The 18,772-nt window shown below is 47.2% G+C and overlaps 9 protein-coding genes across 9 annotated transcripts; 5 read left to right on the top strand and 4 right to left on the bottom strand.

Annotated features, from left to right (window-relative positions):
* Positions 1–919: 919 nt before the first annotated feature.
* N7469_010279 (SIR2 family NAD-dependent protein deacylase) lies at positions 920–2,159 on the bottom strand (the record flags this gene model as incomplete). The annotated part of the gene is made up of 2 exons (XM_056649184.1): positions 920–1,665; positions 1,808–2,159. 2 exons carry the CDS (start codon positions 2,157–2,159, stop codon positions 920–922), a joined length of 1,098 nt encoding a protein of 365 aa, XP_056496315.1.
* Positions 2,160–2,645: 486 nt separating this feature from the next.
* On the bottom strand, positions 2,646–3,525 carry N7469_010278 (pyridoxamine 5'-phosphate oxidase family protein; the record flags this gene model as incomplete). The annotated part of the gene is made up of 3 exons (XM_056649183.1): positions 2,646–2,914; positions 2,962–3,381; positions 3,462–3,525. 3 exons carry the CDS (start codon positions 3,523–3,525, stop codon positions 2,646–2,648), a joined length of 753 nt encoding a protein of 250 aa, XP_056496314.1.
* Positions 3,526–4,140: 615 nt separating this feature from the next.
* N7469_010277 (aminopeptidase P family protein) lies at positions 4,141–6,208 on the top strand (the record flags this gene model as incomplete). Its single annotated transcript, XM_056649182.1, has 10 exons — positions 4,141–4,345; positions 4,414–4,578; positions 4,635–4,795; positions 4,876–5,268; positions 5,322–5,365; positions 5,422–5,455; positions 5,535–5,756; positions 5,813–5,931; positions 5,994–6,120; positions 6,179–6,208. 10 exons carry the CDS (start codon positions 4,141–4,143, stop codon positions 6,206–6,208), a joined length of 1,500 nt encoding a protein of 499 aa, XP_056496313.1.
* Positions 6,209–6,952: 744 nt separating this feature from the next.
* N7469_010276 (protein serine/threonine kinase activating protein nimO) lies at positions 6,953–8,991 on the top strand (the record flags this gene model as incomplete). Its single annotated transcript, XM_056649181.1, has 2 exons — positions 6,953–7,417; positions 7,561–8,991. 2 exons carry the CDS (start codon positions 6,953–6,955, stop codon positions 8,989–8,991), a joined length of 1,896 nt encoding a protein of 631 aa, XP_056496312.1.
* Positions 8,992–10,769: 1,778 nt separating this feature from the next.
* Positions 10,770–11,912, top strand: N7469_010275 (3-methyl-2-oxobutanoate hydroxymethyltransferase ECM31; the record flags this gene model as incomplete). Its single annotated transcript, XM_056649180.1, has 2 exons — positions 10,770–11,234; positions 11,292–11,912. 2 exons carry the CDS (start codon positions 10,770–10,772, stop codon positions 11,910–11,912), a joined length of 1,086 nt encoding a protein of 361 aa, XP_056496311.1.
* Positions 11,913–12,039: 127 nt separating this feature from the next.
* Positions 12,040–12,768, bottom strand: N7469_010274 (ubiquitin-like protein ATG12; the record flags this gene model as incomplete). The annotated part of the gene is made up of 3 exons (XM_056649179.1): positions 12,040–12,099; positions 12,158–12,357; positions 12,501–12,768. The coding sequence occupies 3 exons, from the start codon at positions 12,766–12,768 to the stop codon at positions 12,040–12,042; spliced, it is 528 nt and encodes a 175-aa protein (XP_056496310.1).
* Positions 12,769–14,180: 1,412 nt separating this feature from the next.
* On the top strand, positions 14,181–15,257 carry N7469_010273 (E2 ubiquitin-conjugating protein UBC8; the record flags this gene model as incomplete). Its single annotated transcript, XM_056649178.1, has 8 exons — positions 14,181–14,213; positions 14,292–14,299; positions 14,362–14,364; positions 14,542–14,562; positions 14,622–14,659; positions 14,715–14,829; positions 14,884–15,065; positions 15,121–15,257. The coding sequence occupies 8 exons, from the start codon at positions 14,181–14,183 to the stop codon at positions 15,255–15,257; spliced, it is 537 nt and encodes a 178-aa protein (XP_056496309.1).
* A 1,124-nt stretch (positions 15,258–16,381) lies between these two features.
* Positions 16,382–17,085, bottom strand: N7469_010272 (LAMTOR1/MEH1 family protein; the record flags this gene model as incomplete). Its single annotated transcript, XM_056649177.1, has 3 exons — positions 16,382–16,658; positions 16,741–16,892; positions 17,035–17,085. 3 exons carry the CDS (start codon positions 17,083–17,085, stop codon positions 16,382–16,384), a joined length of 480 nt encoding a protein of 159 aa, XP_056496308.1.
* A 417-nt stretch (positions 17,086–17,502) lies between these two features.
* N7469_010271 (DUF2011 domain-containing protein) lies at positions 17,503–18,580 on the top strand (the record flags this gene model as incomplete). The annotated part of the gene is made up of 3 exons (XM_056649176.1): positions 17,503–17,528; positions 17,583–18,141; positions 18,224–18,580. 3 exons carry the CDS (start codon positions 17,503–17,505, stop codon positions 18,578–18,580), a joined length of 942 nt encoding a protein of 313 aa, XP_056496307.1.
* Positions 18,581–18,772: the final 192 nt, after the last annotated feature.

The raw sequence follows: 18,772 nt of genomic DNA, 5'->3' as shown, positions 1-18,772 counted from the left end.
GGTGAGGCGTATTTGGTGGATCGAGCAGTCCCAGAGTGATCGGGTGTGATAATTGGTTGTTTTGAAGTCGATTTCCCGATAATTTGGATGAATTGAGCGGCGGGTTTATGAGATACTCGAGTCACCTAGTTCGAGTTTTCGGGCTAAACAAGAAGTAATCAGCTTCCGTCATAATTGAGAGCTAACAATGAAAAGGGTTGATCATTTGGCGGGGTACAACAGACATCAAATAGCGATGATCCGATCACAGCTGCTTCCATGAAGCAATGAGGTACAAATAGAAATCAACTACTTAAGCCCAAAGAACTTACCTTAAACCAGAGCATTTTCTAGTGAAGAATCTCAAGATTGACGCGTTGCGGGGTGTTGAAAAAGAATCGAAAGTCCAAACGGCGCGAGCTTATCGATAAATCACGTTTGTTTTCCCCAGCAACCGCTAATGCCTGAGGCCACAATATCCAGCCATAACAAAAGAAACATAAACAGACAAAAGCACCTGGACAACTGCAGACTGCTTGGCAGTTGAAACCTCGCTTGCCCGATCATGGAGCTGAGAATATCAACCATGGTAGTACCGCTCGTACATATTTTGTTTCAATCTATGTTCTGTTGGACACCCGTTGCCACCTGGCACATCCATGGCAACGTATTTAATGGATAATATATAATTGACTGCTAGATTCTTCTGAGTGACGTTTACCTTGCCGTAGGTATGATATATAGTGTATGGAGGTACATTGAATCAAATATACCTATATGTGATATCGTAGTCGTGACTGAGAAGAATTTAGTACTTCATTATATGGTAGGTACCAAGGTAGCATTTTAAGCCCACCCTTTATATTCAAAGACCCTCAAAGCAAAGTAGTAAACGGCAACGCTAAATTAATCACGTCATCTCCATCATGCAACATCCCGATCAGATCTTACCAATTACACTTTCCAATATCTCCGGAATTATCACACTTGCATCGCCTTGAAAGAACCAATCACTCTTGCTCAGCGTCACCGGGGAATATGGCTCCATATTGATCACAGCAACACGCGCGCCTTTCTCGCGGGCTTCATCAACGTAGCCAGCAGCAGGATAAACCTGAGAACTTGTGCCAATGACAAGTATCAAATCAATAGGCCCGGACTCGATCCAATTATCGACATATTTCAGGGTTGCAGTCGGCAAGGACTCGCCGAACCACACGACTCCAGGTCGGAGAAGGCCTTTGCACTCAGGACATTGAGGAAGCTCTTCTGCTGAGAGATTGGGGATGTGGTTGCTAATGTCAGAGATATCGATTTCTTCGTCAGACTCAGCTTCTTGCTTCTCCTCCTCTTTCTTTGATTTGTCTTTCGTAGTGACTTCCGTCTTCCCTGATTTGTCCTCTGCTTCGTCCTTTTGAGCAGCGGCTTCGACATCCGTCTCTATTGGTTCCTTCATTCCCTTCCTCACTATCTCCTCATTCGTCTTTTCTTGCTTCTCTTGCTTCTTCTCCGAGTCCGATTTACCGAGTGACGATTTTTTTGGAATGGCTAATGCAGGGACAATAGGGTCGGTAAAATCATCATTTCGAGTGTAATTGCAATAGAATGAAGTGCACTTAATGTTGAATAAGGATCCGTGGAGTAGATGCAATTGTTCAGTAGGGTGCTCTGCTCTTTGCGACAGGCCTGGAACCAGACGATATATTAGATCAAGCAGGACAAAAAGAACATAAGAAAGAAACAGAAAAGAAAAAAAAAGCAAGGAAAAAGGTGGGGGGAGGGACTTAAAGAGCATATACAACTAGCAATTAGGTAGAAACCATCTTACCATCAACATTCTGAGAGAGTGTAATGAAATCTTTGTTCCTTCGCGCCAGCTCCGCCAAAGCAAAATGGGCTTTATTCGGAGCCGCCTTCAATGCCATATGTCGTCGGAAGCTATAAAACTGCCAAACCAGATCGGGATTCGCTTCAAAAGCTTCTGGTGTTGCCAGATCAGTTGCATCATGTCTACGCCAGAGCCCTCCTGCGCCGCGAAAAGTCGGTAGACCTGAAGCTGCAGAGAGACCAGCTCCCACCAATGCGACAACCCGTCGACATTTCTTCAAATGCTCCGTGAAAGATTGGAGATCAGCTGGAGCAACGACAGAACGAGTAGCCTGTTTGGCGGCAGAAGCCATGATGAAGACAAGATGATGATGATGATGATGATGATGGAAACAAAAGCAGGGAAAGGGAAAAGAAAAAGGACATGGAAGTATAAGTAAAAGAGATGTGAATTCCCCCCGAACTTTTGTTGGAGAAAATGACGTGGGGCGCCGATCCCAGCGGGGCGCGTCAAAGAAATGCGAAATACAACAACTCTTTTAGTTCCTCTCTTGAGCTGGAATTGTCGTTGACTGGGAATTGAATGGCCTTAATGTGACTGAATTGATGAAATACTTCGAAGATTATCTCTTAGTTGAGTGATCTTGAGGGTGTTGGAAGGCCCTAGAAGCATGAGGTCTACCATCTAGACAAGTGAATCATCCACTGCTGTGTAACATGTATATCCAATGTGTTTCTTGAGGATGTAGGCTTCAGGATATTTCGAAGAATGAGTACTCAAAGAGAAGGTAATCAGAGAAATGACCATAATTCATTATCGATCATAAGAAATGTCTGCCTTAATGCTGCTCTTCTGGTGGAAGCTGAACGACAACCGCATTCTCAGCCAACGCCCGATTCTGCTTATTCTTTGTCTCGATATACGAAGTGATATGCTGAGGCACTTCAGCCAATTTACCCTCCCCACTAGGAATAGGCGTACCAAAGGTTTGCCAGACAGGCACAACACCTGTCCAAATTCGTCCAGTAACATTTGCATCCTCAGTATCTTTACGCTCATCCGACACCCCACCATCTCGAATCTTGCCACTACCATCTTGCACCTTAACTTTGAGTATAACCGTCGAAGACATCTCCGCCTTATCCGGGGCACACGTGAGTTATCCCAGCGGCCTTCAAGAACGGAGTTGGTAATCAACTCCATAGCCCAGAGTTTTTCCTGCTCGTCTGTAACAAGATTGGCGTAACCGTGTAGAACAGCGGAACGGTAGTTATAGCTGTGCGAATTAGGCGTAAGGGATAGAATGAGGCCGTCTACTTGGCTGGTTGCAACACAAATGGGTAGACCCTCCCCGTCGGAGGCGCGGGCGAGATTCATGATGCGAGAGCTCACATAGCCGTGCAGGTAGCACTCCAGTGGTTCATTGATGGATGCGGAGGGGTACTCGAACGAGCCCATCTGACCGATCATTGGAATTATGGTGGGGAAAGGATCATCTGGGCCTGGGTTAAACGAGACATGAAGCACTGGAGAGGCATTTATGATAGTATGGATTGCACCAAGGTCATATGTAGCTGAAATCAGTCAGTCATAAGTTTATCCAAATGCTTGTATAAAGCCGGGCAGTGGTGCCATTATGGAGAGAGTATAGTACCTCGATGCTTGTATCGGTTGACGGTATTTGATGACCGTTTGGGATAAGTCAGGGTTCTGCCCATGGTGAATCAAGCTTCGATGTGCTTAACTTGAAGAATACTTTGCTACTAGTAATGCTCGATGTATACTGGACGAACAATAGTAATAAATGTAGATGACATTTGGAATAGAGAACTACGCAGGTCATTGTGAGACTTTTATATCAACGACTGTAGATCCACCACATTTTCCAAGATGACCTCGAAGAACAAGCCGCTTTAGTCCGCCTGATTCAGAAGGTCCATCCGTACGGATATCCATGGCGATTGGCTTATATTTCGTAACTGAACCAGGTAAAGGTTGCGCCGTTGCGCAAAGCAATGGCAAGTAGAGGGGTAATCGCCCGATAAACTCCATCGAAAGATACAACACCGGGATTGTACATTATCCTCAACAAGAAATGATCGGTGATTTCCGACAGTGAAGGATGCATGATTTAATTGAGATTTCAAATGAGAACAAGAGGAAGAAGAAGAAGAAGCAGAAGCAGAAGCAATGAAAGATGATTGCAACGTTGATTCCGTGATTGGCCCACACCGCCGACGGGCCAATCTCCATTCGATTGGATCTGCCATCAACTCGTCTTTTTGATTGATACAACAGCTGTTGGTCGCATAGAATAGATTTTATCTCCGAGTATGGCCTGCAGGTCACTCGCCCGATGCGCTCGATTGCGCCCTTCGTCTCGTCCGAGATTGAGTCTCCCTCTGACTCAATATTGTTACCCGTCCTTCAGTCGTCATTCAATTCCAAGGACTTACGCTACCTCCGTTTTCGCCGCGGACCTCAAGTTCGGACAACCCTTGCACGAGACACATCCCCACCTCCTCGACCCCGGTGAACGTATGTGTCTAGAACCGTTTTTGGAGAGAGTTATATGGTGATTCAATGAATGGACTGACGCAGAATAGTCACCCCGGGAATCACTGCACTCGAGTACGCTCAGCGCCGGTCGCGTCTTGCCAACAAGCTTCCCAAAGGCGCTGTCGCCATTCTCGCCGCGTCTGAAGTGAAGTACCGAGCACCAGGAATCTTTCATGAATATCGTCAAGAGTCAAACTTTTTCTACTTGACCGGTGGGCATGCCAGCGGGGCCAGCAGTCAAAAGAAATCAATGTTGACCATGAGATAGGATTCAACGAACCAAATGCGCTTGCGGTTATCGCCAACGATGGATCCGGAGATAATCATATCTTCCACCTTTACGTGCGAGAGAAGGATGCTCGGGCTGAGCTCTGGGATGGCGCCCGGTCTGGGACACAGGCCGCCGTGGATGTCTTCAATGCGGATGAGGTTGGTTTTCCACCCCGGATGAAGATGAACGCCAGAAACCAGACAATACAAAGGATCCAGCTAACGCTCAAAACCTTCAGACAGGAAACATCGAAAATATTGGAGATATCCTACCCCGGATCGTGACAGGCGCCACGGAGGTTTATTCGGACATCCCTACACTTGATAATGCGAGATCATCCCTACACAAATACCTTTACGGACCAACTGTTGCATCGGAGAAGCTGAAGAAGTTCGTGGATCATCGCAAGGTCAAACCCTTGAAATCGATGATGAATGAGATGCGAGCTTTCAAGAGCGAGAACGAGGTGGTACATATGCGCATGCTGGGACAAGCTGCTGGGCGCTCATTTACGGATTCGATGCGTCAGACCTTTGATCGTGAGAAGGCTTTGGCATCTTATCTTGAATATCAGTTCAAGGTGAATGGATGTGATGGAAGCGCTTTCGTTCCAGTTGTAGCAGGTGGAGAGGTATGTGATCTTGCTACGTTTACTAGGCAGAACTGTCATGCTGACTGAACCAGAATGCATTGAGTATTCACTATACGAGGAATGACGATGTTCTGCGGTATGCTTTTTTTTTTCTTCGTGGGGTATGGAACATAAACTGATAATTGTGACCAGGGACGGAGATTTGGTTCTTGTTGATGGTGGCGGCGTAAGTATTTACAAACCCTTTTCTTTGTGTCTCAGCCCATATTCGCAAGAGAAAAGCTAGCAGTCTAACGAAAGTATAGGAACTTGGAGGCTATATTTCCGATATTACCAGAACTTGGCCCGTCAGTGGCAAGTTCACAGATCCCCAGCGAGATCTGTACAACGCCGTGCTCAACGTGCACCGCACCTGTTTGGCTCTTTGCCGAGAGAGCTCGAAGCTCTCACTCGACAGACTCCATGGCATTGCCGAGAACGGCTTGAAGGACCAACTCAAACAACTTGGGTTTGACATGTCTGGAAGTGTATGTAGAATACCTCTTAGTCTTACCAATTTGGGACAAAGCTGATCCACTCACAGGCCATCAACACACTTTTCCCCCACCACTTGGGCCATTATATTGGTCTCGATGTACATGACTGCCCTGGATATTCTAGGGGATATGATCTGAAGGCAGGACAGTGTATTACTATTGAACCGTGAGTCTAGTCCAATCCGCGCCTTTCCACCCCAATTGAAGAAAATTCCTAATTGACCTCAGTGGCATTTATGTACCAAACGATGAACGTTGGCCCGAGCACTTCCGGGGTATTGGCATCCGAATTGAAGATAGTGTCTGTGTGGGAGATGATCACCCGATTGTGTTGACTCCCGAGGCCGTCAAAGAGGTATGTTTTTGTTTACCTTCGGAGTTGTGGAGACTTGAGGGGCTAACTTGGCGGATAGGTTGATGATATTGAAGCCCTGCGTAGTTAGCATTAGTTACCACTATATGTAAATTAGCTGTGAGATACCCTTTCTCTGAGCAAGCAATGTACCATACTTCTCCAGCCCCCGCGCTTGACATGACGGTGGGGGCTGTTTTATTGAATCTGTTCGTTCCGGTGAAAGTCTGTGGTGGCTGGTAGTTCTTTGTTTTTGCCTCAAAACATGGGATATCACGCAGTATTAATTAGTAAAGAATGGTAAATACTAAGCATTAACATGAAGATAATACGAAATATAATAATTACCAATGTCAATTTTACCGACTACCTTAAAAAATGCCCGGCACGTCGCGCAGGAATGTTCCTGTTGATGTTCATGCTTCGCGCGACCTCGTTGGTTGTCCCGGCGCAGGCAAAACAAACCGGAGCGAGTCTCCACCAACGCCCATTTTGTCCTTCGAACCTCTTCCTTCTCCAACCCCATCCATTCTCACTCACTTCCCACTCTTTCTTCTCTTCTTTCTTTCTCTTGGAGGATCTATCTCATTGACCCCTCGACTCGACCTCCATTATTTCCTGTGTTACAATGTCCTTCCTCTAAAGTATCACATTCGGGACCAGCAAAAGACGTGTAGCACGTCGCGTGCTTCAACTCGTATACCCCTCTTTGACAGCTGCCTCCCAGCTGTCTAGAAGTGAAGCTATCGACACTTTGAAGCTCTGAGGTAGAATCAGAGTGTCCACATGGCCGCTGTATTCGCGCCTCCTCCCTCCCCCCCGAACCTCCCTAAACATGTCGACCCGACGCCCTCTCGCCAACGTGCCGAATGCAACCAATTCTCCTCATAGGGCAGGGCTCTTGCCTGGAAAACGAGCCAGGTCTACGCAGATGGAGATTCCATATGGCCAACCCCCGCCCAAGAAGCAGGTGATGGATTCAGTGGAGCATGAATCTCGTTCTCCTTCACGGAGCAGATCTACCCTTCAGCAAAGTACCGAATCGAGACTCTTCGCTCGTCGATCTAATAACGCCAATCCCAGTGCATTCGAAAAGAAGCTTGTTGCGGCGAGAGATCGGGAACGTCAACCGACTGTGAAGGCAACCAAGGGCGAGAAACCTTCAGCAGATACCCTGGATAACATTCGTCAGTGGCAAAGGCATTATCGCAAGGCCTTCCCCCAGTTCGTGTTCTACTTCGATACTATTCCTGAGGATGTCCGAAGGAAGTTTTCTCGCCAGGTAGTTGCACTTGGAGCTGTATGTGATCCCTCACCCCTTTGCATCCAAATATGCACACATTCTATATGGACTCGATGTGGCGTTTCGTCCGGTCCTCTAAATCGTGGATATGGATTCTTCTCGTCTTAATAGGCCTTTGGCTAACTCCAAGGACAAAACAGCGCGAGGAGAAGTTCTTCTCTCGACTAGTCACCCACGTCGTAACTTCGCGTCCCATTCCCGCAGAAACCGTCACAAGTCCTACCGAGGAAGCCAACCCAGCCACAGAAGCTAATGGCGATGCTAATGTTCAAACTGTTAATCCATCATTGCTCGACAAAAGTGCCGGGCGTCGGGATCAAGGAAACATGGACGTTCTGCAACGAGCTCGGCAGATGGGAATGAAAATTTGGGCCCTTGAGAAATTGCAACGGATGATCACGACGATTAACGACAACGATCTTGGAGGTCAACATGATGCTGTATCGCGAGGCAAGACAGCTGGAGGCAATGCTACTCATGGGAAAGGTGATAATGATCTCTCACGCGTCCTTCGACAAGAATTATTGAATGGGCCGTCGGATCGCGACCCTTTGTCGTCCATGGAAATGTTGGTGTTCAAGGGCCCTTTTATCTACATCCACGACATGAATGAGAAGACCAAACCAGTTATGGTTCGTGAATATTCACGCGTGGCTCGACGCCAAGACGGAGTTTGGCCTCAATTCCGAAGTGCACCCCTAGGCAAGTGTCCTTTCATCGATGAGCCTCCCAGTCGGAAAGAACTCGACCGCCACCGAATGCGCCAAGCACAAAAGGAGAAGAAAGCAGGTCGAAAGAACACGGAGGAAACTCAGCTTCAACCTCCTGCAGCTCACGAGAACACCGTTGAGACCAAAGTATCTACAGAACTGGCCAAGCCACAGAAGTCAGTTGAGGAGCCCACCAGACCCCCAACCCAAGCCGAGTTTCCAGCCAAGCCTTCATTTGATGAGACGCGAGAACGGAAAAGCTCAGAGAGCCTCATTCCTCCACACTTCCCTCGAACTGGGCCTTTCTACACTGGCCGCGAGCCCGCTGCGTCTGGGGTTCAACCATCCAATGTCACTTCCGCGATCCGATCACAGATGATCTCATCCACTGCTGCAGCACCTGGCGCTAAGGCAGGACTAAGCAAAGAAGTTCATGGGCTAAAGCGAAAGGTGCTAGAGAAAGGCACTGGCACTGTTGTTACCGGATCTATGGCTGCGCCACAACGTCCTGGCAATGGCTCTTCCTTGAACCCCGCCAGGGCCCAATCAACTGAATCGAACAAATCAGCTGCTCCAGAAAAGAATGGTCAACACGAGGAAGACGGAAATCAATCAGAAGGAGGAGGTGCCAAACGCAGACGAGATGAACGACGGGATAGTCAACCAAAGAAGACTGAACAACGTCGACGTGACCCGAAGCCTGGGTATTGCGAGAACTGTCGAGACAAGTTTGATGATTTCGAAGAACATACACTCACACGAAAGCATCGCCGGTTCGCTCAGAACTCTTCCAATTGGGCTGAGCTAGACGCTTTGCTCTTTGAGATCCAACGTCCTCTGAAGGAAGAATATGAATTTTGACGAGTAATCTTTCGATGTCGACCGATCATGATTCACCTTTGAAAATACGAATCTCTATCTTCTGTCGGCTTTTGTTTTTCTTATTTTATCGGCCCCATTTTCTCTCTTTTCTTTTTCTCCCTTTCGACGTTCGAGATTTCTTACTTTAGTATTGGAATAACCTCGTCCTGCCTTGGGACCTGGTGCCATGCATCGCATCATCATACCCACGGCATTGATACATCTATATCGCATCGTGTGGAGTTTTTATTATCACCTCGCATCAACACTGCCAAGGCAGTTTTCACTGATACGACAGTCTCCTTTGACCTTCGAATTGAGGTCGTCCACTCCTTTGGTTCCATCCTTTTGGTCTCCTTGCCTCTTCTACCATTCTACCCGTTGTATCCTTTACTAAAACTTCTTTATTGCCTCGTCTTTGCATGAACGCATTCGTTACGGAAACATCCCCATATTATACAGATGACTCGGCATGTCGGGCATTACCAAATCATGATTCCCATTCTCATTTTTTTTCTTTTTACTCTATTTGTTTTCAACATGTGGCCATGCGGGGGAATCCTGCTTGCGCTCATTACCTGATCTCTATTGTTCACAGGGATAACTGCCTCAAGGCTCCACGGGACATCGATACAGTGTTTCTTGGCCTTGGCAGTTGACGTTGCTTTCTCGAAGGCAGGTGCCGCCTTGCTTGCCTTACATTGCATTGCATTGCATCCTGTTACATGATCTCATCTGTCAAAGTGCCTACGGGCCTAATTGTTCGCTCATCTAGTGTTTCTTTTACTTCATTCGGCGGAGTCCTTTGTGCTCTTTTTTACCCTGCGGGTTTTATACCTGGCGCAAGTGGTGGTTATAGTTTTGTTCACAGTAGTTTCTACAATCTATTGACTCTACTCATAGTTTCTCTTTCCTCTTGAATTAAATCACCGTAAATGTTTATGCACTTGTATGTACACAGTTAATACATGAGACTAAAATCCGAAGTATAACCGCCCCGCACTAACCCAAAACGGAAGTTACCTCGGCGGGACAGAGGAAGGCGGTGAGAAATACCGCCGATTACGCCGATACAAAGGTGTACAGAATACACAATATCACTGACGATCCTCGAGATAATATAGCCATTAAATTAAGATAGACCATGGTAGGAGACCAACTCATCAGTATACATAGACATAATACATATAACCAATAAACCAAACCTATCTGCATAGCATAACCCAACCCCACAAATGCCCCACCAAGCAGATCACTAGCAACCGCAAACAACCGAGCTCCGGTATCAAATGTATCGGTATTCAACGTACGCCGGCATCTTCGTCCCGCGGCGGGTCTGAAGAGCTCATGAAATTAAATTCGCTTCGTTTTCCTTTCTCTGAGATGCTCCTGTCTACGCCGGATAACGCAGCACTTGCCCGGACAGATGGAACTTGATTTCCTCCTTTATATAAACACAATTCGCTACGAGAGGTGAATCGAGTCGAAGTTACTCTCTTCGTGGTCTTAAAGATTTCTGGAAGCTTTCTGCATGCCGAGCTTTTTGTGAGGTCATTTGCCGCGGTACCTCATCGAGCTTCCATTTTACTCAAGAAGCAACCGTGTGCTAGCACAGGTCGACGGAGGATATATTATTTGGATTTCTGCTCCTCGTCTTAAGAATACGATCTTCTACCAAGTCCTTTCACTTGAATCCTATCATCTTGCCGCCCTTCCCCCGGTCTCCTCACTACCTCGTGTCTACGTACTACCTCGTGTCTACGTCGATCTGCGTCGCCATGAGTCTCCCCAGTTCAGCCCTACGGCCGTTATCGCGTGGTAGTCTGCTGACTCCGTGCCGATTGTCGTCGAATGCGATGCGCACTATGACATCTCATAACCAGAAACATCTCCTGTCCTCCCGATTACCGTCCTTCCCAGCTAGCTCCTCGCCACTGGGTACCCAAACCCGACACAGTTCCTATAAATCGCCCGACCCCTCACCAAACATTCCCAATGCTCGAAAGAAAGTTACCATGCAGACATTGAAAAGTCTTTACAAGAAGGGCGAGCCAATTACGATGTTAACGGCGCATGATTATCCCAGTGCACATGCGGCTGATGTGGCGGGAATGGATATTGTATTGGTTGGTGATAGCTTAGGAATGGTGGCAATGGGCCTGGATAACACGACAGAAGTGGTTATGGATGAAATGATTTTACATTGCAGAAGCGTCGTCCGTGGGGCGAAGAACGCATTTATAGTAAGTTCGGCTGATAGTCTTAAATGATGACGGCAAGAGCTAATAGATTCTCTCTAGGTAAGCGATTTACCAATGGGATCATATGAGATCTCTCCAGAACAAGCGGTAGAATCTTCCCTTCGGCTTGTGAAGGAAGGCCGAGTACAAGGCGTCAAAATCGAGGGCGGCGAGGAGCTGGGACCAACCATCAAGCGCATAGTACAGGCTGGTATTCCAGTCGTTGGGCACGTAGGACTCACTCCCCAAAGACAGAATGCACTTGGTGGCTTCCGCGTCCAGGGTAAGACTTCCACGAGTGCAATGAAGCTTCTACATGATGCGATGGTCATGCAAGAGGCCGGCGTGTTCATGTTCGTCCTCGAGGCAATGCCCCCAGAGGTCGCCACGTTGATCACACAAAAGCTAAAGGTTCCCACAATTGGCATTGGTGCTGGAAACGGTTGTTCTGGCCAAGTCTTGGTTCAAGTCGATATGACAGGTAATTTCCAGCCTGGGGGGTTTGTTCCAAAGTTCGTCAAGAAGTATGCGGATGTATGGGGCGAGGCCACTCGTGGCATTGCACAGTATCGCGACGAGGTTAAGAGCCGGGCTTTCCCGTCGCAGGAATACACGTACCCCATCACAAAGGAGGAACTGGAGAAGTTCGAAAAGTCCGTGGAAGAGTTGTATCGAAACTAACAAAAATCTGTACCCATATATACCAGCGGGCGGCGGTATGACTTGCATGTGAATATGGTGTCAAGTAGCATCTGTACTTAGTTCATTCATCAGTTTCGTTGCAGGAGGGAGCCACCCTTTTGAAGGCTCAACCGAATGCCGGCGTCATCGAGTAAGCGACAATCAATTGGTCATCCGTTTTAAAGCACTGAATTTCCCAAGATTAGCGGACATTTCGTTTCATAAGTAGAAAGTGGAGGACAGACTCTGAATAGACCACCGATGCCTTCATCTAGACCAGGTGCAAACACACTATTAACATAGCAGAAAACAGAGTCTGTGTGCTTGCACTCAAGCTTCTTTCTGAGAAATTTGACTACTGTTTCAAATTTCTGAGAGGCGCTTATCTTGAATACCCGATTTTTCAGAATTGGGGCGGATGGGAGTGGTTGAAAGCGCACGGTGACTAGGATTGTCAGTTAGGGACATTCTGCTAGGAAGAAAAAGCGACCCCCAAGGGTAAAATAGAAGGGTATAATCATAATGAATGAGCCGCGGGCCAAGAGGGGATGGCCAGTATGGGGCCACAGCAAGAAAGAGCAGTCATACCTTTACCAGCATCGATGGCTTCCACGTCAGCCAATGCTTGATGGGCATCACGAGGTAGACCAGTCAACATGACAGATGCCGTCATGTTCATCGGCAAATCAGCACCATGATCATCGTCTGGGATTGGGGTATCGACACTTGGAGAATTCGATCCTTGTCGCTGTTGTTGACGGCTGGTGCTCAGACTGGGCCGATGACTGAGCGTGCTGCCACTGGGCAAATTTGGCGAATTACGAGCAGATTTCTCTGATGGCGACGATGGATTCATATTGGTTCTATGCTACCAGTAGTCAAGGTGACTCGACAAAGGCGTTTTATCATGGGGGTGGACGTTTTGAGGGGTGAGTAACCAAATGTGGGGGAGTTGGAGAAGTTGGGCGGCAGAAAGCAGAAGAAACAAAAGCGGATGATCGGCGTTGGAGCTTAAATGCTGCCGACATCAGTCCAAGTTAACTCAGTTATGAGTTACAATTTACAGTATACAAATTACAGATTAAAAGCTTACAAGTTACCACTCCCAGGTTACCAGTCACCAGTCACCAGCTAACTACTATTAAGGGTCCATTGTTGCTCTACCCGTTACTAGTAGAAAATCCAGCCGCCAGCACCTTTATAGACAGGTTATCGACCTTTTAGAGGCTGCTATCTCTTGGTGTGCTAAATTCCCAGGTCTCCAATGTAGTAGAATAAAATGGTACTTCGTTAAAGGTAAGCACTGGGCCACCTTCAAAGTTGGCTGAAACAACACTATGAACATTCTCTATTCATAATCCTCGTTGATGCCTAGTTACACGTACTAGGTAGTACGTGGCAACGTTAAAAAGCTATAAAACTCTCATGTCTACTAGTACTATTAGCCTAGTAGCTCTGTAAAACTCTCAGGGACCGGCCAATGTACGAAGTCTACATCATGATGTACAAAAGCCCAGAGAACTTGAAAGGCACAGTTAGTATTATGTAGATTCTCAGCTTGAAGTTGTAGCTCTCGCACGACAAGGCTCAGAAGAGTTTGAAAATATAAAGCATCTCTGGAAGTATGGCACTGATCATATAAGGACGAACAAAGTATTTCGTAATAAGGCACTTTCCCAGCTTCTACAGATCGGCCGAAGATTGGGCCACCGGGGAGGAATGGTTCATGAGGTCGCCACGTAGGTCATGTTTCTACCCTGCTATCACAAGTCGGGCACTCCCAGGGTCTGAATGGAAAATTAGGAGTATAAATATGAAATAAAAAATATAAAAAAAATAAAAAATCCAGCGAAATGCAATGGAACTTAAGGAAGAATAGAGTGGTCTTGGCTATACGGTGATCCATGGATCCTGGCTGACTCATCGTGCACCTGCTGCTCTTCAAACGGTCTTCCCCTCTTTCCTTCTGCTCTTCTCTTCTCTTACCTTTCCTCTTCGCCAGTGAAACCTCTCAAATAACCCTCCCGAAATTCACGATTGGTGCACGGTTGTTTTATTGCACCTCTGAATATCTTCCGGTCTCACTTTTATCGTCATTTTTACTTCTGCTCCCCCGCTCCGCCTTCGGATCATCTCTCGGTGACCTCATTCCCTATCTCTCCTGATTAGCCCTCCGCCGAGCCCGTCCTACTCGCAGTCCAATACCCTCGATATTTCTATTTACACCTCCGCCTAGAAAAGGACGTTCTCGGCCTTCATACCGCCACCATGAGTAGCCCCAAGCGAAGAATCGAGACTGATGTGAGTACCCCTCAGCGCTTGGAGATAAGCTCCCACGGTCCCCGCAATAGCTAATGAGTGTCTGTTCAACCTCTGAAGGTCATGAAGTATGCTTCCAAAAGATTTTACAAGTTCTAGAAATGTTTTTATTTGCTAACTTGTGGTCTAGGATGTACGCCTGCCGATCCCCTTCTCCCCATCCTCATATAGTTGAATAGCAGCACCAGGAGCTGGGACACGGAAAAACATATCTGACAGCATATTCTAGGTTAATGAGTGACTATGAAGTCACATTGGTGAACGACAATAGTAAGATCTTGCTATGATCATGTATCACTTCCATTCACAGTTTTGCTAACTCTTCGTTAGTGTATGTACCAGGTTTTTACTCCAAATACCAAGTACGAAACGGCTCACATTAGTTTCCAGGCAGGAATTCTATGTCCGTTTCAAGGGCCCGGAGGAGAGTAAGTATGATATTGCTCATAGTAAATAAGAATCACACCATGCTAATTCGGCCAGCACCGTTTACCGGCGGTCATTGGAAGATCCACGTGGAATTGCCTGACCAGTACCCATACAAGAGCCCAAGTATTGGATTTGTCAACCGGATCTTCCACCCTAACATTGACGAATTGTAAGTTGTCTCAACCATGCACATCGATTGCCGATTTCTCATTTCGTACATCAGATCGGGCTCGGTCTGTCTCGACGTCATCAATCAGACATGGTCACCCATGTACGACATGATCAACATCTTCGAAGTCTTCCTGCCTCAGCTACTCCGCTATCCCAACCCATCCGATCCGCTCAATGGTGAAGCCGCTGCATTGATGATGCGGGAGCCCAAGGCCTACGAGGCGAAGGTGAAAGGTTCGTGCTCCAAAGGGCCATCGCAAGAATTAATTTGCTGACTGACGTTTCTTAGAATACGTCGCTAAATATGCCAGCAAAGAAGCTGTGGATGAAGCGGGTGAAGATACCGAGTCGGAAGACGAACTCAGTTCCGCAGGCAGTTACGAGTCTGGTGGCGAAGAGCCCGCTGGTACGATGGATGATGTCTGATCATTTTGAATTATGGCATCCATCAAGCATGCGTATACTGCCTGTTAGGGCTCCTATTTGCACGCGCCTAAACATTACATCTCAACTCTACCCTTATAACCTTTGATTCTACCATGGATAGGATAGCGGGCGTTTCGTTTTTTTCATGGAGTTCTCCTTTTAAGTTTCATTCTCTTTGAATTTCTGTCTCCGTTTCTATTGGTGCACGGTGCACATGAGCATTTTCCTGAAGGAGTCGGGGATGGACCGATGGTCAATTTTTCCACGAAATATGCCATAGCATAGTGGGACAGCTAGTTCTGGTATTTCCAGATTCTGCGCCATTTTTGAATCAAGTACTACCAGTACTCTAGTATATTTAAACACATCTAGCTTTCACATTGAGATAGCACTTGGAGAATCTTATTCTAGCCGATTTATGTAGGATAGGCAAGTAAATTGAGTCAAGTTCGAGTGGCACCTGGACGAGGCAACCTTGGTTCTACGGCATGACTATTGCCCATGTGCTACTACGCTAGTGTGGTATTACCTATCACATATTGGTTATAAGCCCTCGAGATATAAGTGTATAAATACACTGTGTAGATAGACATAAAAAGACGGGGATCTTTGTTGAGTATTTCAGTTGCTCTATTGTCTTAAAAATAATGTGAAGGTAAGTAAACATCAGATGGGTACCAACGGATATTGAAACATCGGGGTGTCAATTGCTTGGTTTCAAGCAATTTTCGCAAAAAAGAAAAAGTGATTATGGAGAAGACCAAAAAGAAAAAATGGAAGAATAAAGAGAGAGAGAGCGAGAAAGTCTGATGACCAAAGTCCTGCATCGTGGGTATTATCAGATCAATCAAGGGGAGATAAGTGAGTGACTATGTATGTGCGAGACAGTCGACCTGCGATCCATGCAACATCAAACAGAACATAAACCCTAAAAAATCAGGTTTACAGCGTACAACAGTTGAACTCGGACGTCTTGCGTAGAGTATTTCCATACCCCATTCTTTTGAGGGGTTGCGGTAATTATCAGTTCAATCAACGCCTTTTCCATCGGCATTTCTCGTTATCGGCATGGCGGAAAGCGTGGAAACCCTTCCAATCGAGGAATCATGGCTGCGAATGTTGGCCTAGTTGACCTTCAAGACCCCGAAAACATCACGGGTCCCATTGGTCTCGGCCTTGATATCCGAGCGAGATCGCTTGGGGTTGACGACAACTTCGCCCCAATGTTTAGGTACAGTGCCATCGGAAGTTGGACGACTTGTGTGTGAGCCGTGATCAGATGTGACTGTGAGGTGTGATTCGTCAGGATTGGGCGAGGGCGAAGCAGAGGCCGAGGTGTGAAGAGTCGCTTGGGGTTGAAGATGAGGTTGTGGTTGGAGGGACCAGATATCGATGACGGAGCTGTAGCCGAGAAAATTAGAGAGGAGTTCTTTGATAGTACAATATTTCCAAATGTGCAGATGTGCGAATCCAAGAAACTCACTCTGATGTTCGTTGACAGATAGCATCCAGCGCTTCCCTTTCGCGCCTCACATACTCCGGATCCGGTTGGTTGGCTTGTTGGGCCTGATTGAGGGCACCATAGCCATATCCCGCCTGATAAGGGTCATCGTCTAGGAGACGCGATGATTCGGGCTATAGACAATAAATGTTAGAACTATCTTCTTTCATCGCGATATTCCACGCATTGCGCATTGCGCATTTGACCCGAGGTAATGCGCATCGAAAATGATGCCCGATATCAAACTCTCCACCAAATTCTCCAGAAGCAACTCACCTCGGGGGATTCATGGCGAGCGCCGCCAAGGCAAGAAGCACAGACGCCCATTTATAGACGTCGCTATCGAGGTCGAATAGTAAAGGGAGGCACGAGAGGGCAGTTCACAAGATATCAAACAAACCCCCAATTATCGAAGCAATGGGCGGTTCCACCGCGCTCACTCTAGGGGGGAGGGCTGCGGTGGAGGCGGAAAAAAAAGTAGCTGAAGGGTTCAAAGGAAAGTAAAGAGTGTGGAGGTGTACAGAATTGTGAGCCGAGAACGTAATGAAAAGACACAGAGGCGGAAAAATTGCTGGATGTAATCGAGTCGGGCGCAGTTCATCAGGTGAGGCTGGGGCGTCCGTGCGATGTCATCGATAAGCAAGTGCGTGGCCGCAGCGTGGAAATTGCACACTGACATCCTTCATCCGTTTTTTTTCATCTTGCTCCATCTCCATCGACTACACGTGAATGCAACAACAGGACATGTTCGATCTTCCCACGGCGAAGCGGTATGTTGCTATTGACTAAACAGAATCAAGTCGTTCACTCATCGTGTTTTATAGGGTTCGCCGCGACGAGGTTCAGTCACCAGTTTCATCACGCTCGCCATCCCCCGCCGACGAAGCTGAGCTCCAGGATGCACACGATCGCCTAGGAAAACTACTCAATCTAGACAGCATACTTGGGACAAATGAGACTCATGAACAAGAAGGCCGTGAAGGATCTCCGGCCGGCGATAATGACGACGACGAGCAGGAGTTTGAATTTCGACTGTTCAGTGCGCCTACCAAATCGAAAGACACCACCGAGAAAGCACCATCAACAGAGCAAAAAGACACATCTAAAGGAGAAGAGGGACAGGAAACGAAAACGCCCGGGAACGAGGGTACCCAGAAATTGCGCATTCGATTGCGCTCACCTACTCCTGTATCTGCTAGACCGGAGGACGGTCGATTTGTCAAGGCATTCCGCGGATGGCAATACTATTTCACTACGCCCAGTTTGTACGGCTTGAAGGATGACTCCGATACCGAGGCAAGACTATCTGAAAAGCGACGGCAATATGAGGATACCGCCGTGACTGGGGAACATATAACATCTTGGGCTAAGGCTCAGCCATGGGTACGTAGGGCCCTTTCGCTGGATATATCAAATCCTGACAATACTCAACGTGGAATATAATACTGACTCTCTTTATGTTCAGCCTGGTTGTGATTTGTCATGGCGGGTCATTCGTCTCAAAAGGCATCAAACAAAATTGCCTCTAGCAGATAAGAAGCTTCCCGTTTATGTGGTCGAAGGTGAACAATCCACCAAGTCGCCCAAGACGAGGAAGAAACCCGGTAAAAAGCGGCGTGTTCAGCTTCGCAACCGCGTGAAGGCTGCTGAGGTTGCGAAGGAAAACGAAGCGGAGAAGAGGAATCGTAAGAATCGCGAGCGCAAGATTAAGCGACGGCAAAAGGCCCGCGAGGAGAAGGCTGCGAAAGCCGCCGCAGGTCAGGCCGTTGATGGAGATATTTCTATGGCTGATGGTGATGGATCCCCTGGTGGTGAGGAGTAGTTGGCTCCAGTACCTAGATCGATCTACTTGCAAGCAAAAATGATACCCTACGATTTCTATGCCTTTTACCTCGATTTCCAATGTGATAACTAAAATTCAGATGCAGTCCTGGAGTAACCAAAACCTCGGCGTGAGTGGGTATTATGTGGCTAAGTAAACAAATGTGAGCGCTGAGGGAAAACGTCCCAGAGG

Source organism: Penicillium citrinum, assembly GCF_028827155.1.
Source record: "Penicillium citrinum strain IBT 23319 chromosome Unknown utg000009l:1.0-4274883.0:1.0-4276374.0, whole genome shotgun sequence".
Taxonomy (NCBI): Eukaryota; Fungi; Ascomycota; class Eurotiomycetes; order Eurotiales; family Aspergillaceae; genus Penicillium; species Penicillium citrinum.
Note: the sequence above shows the minus strand (reverse complement) of the source record. Positions and strands in the feature narration are given on the sequence as shown.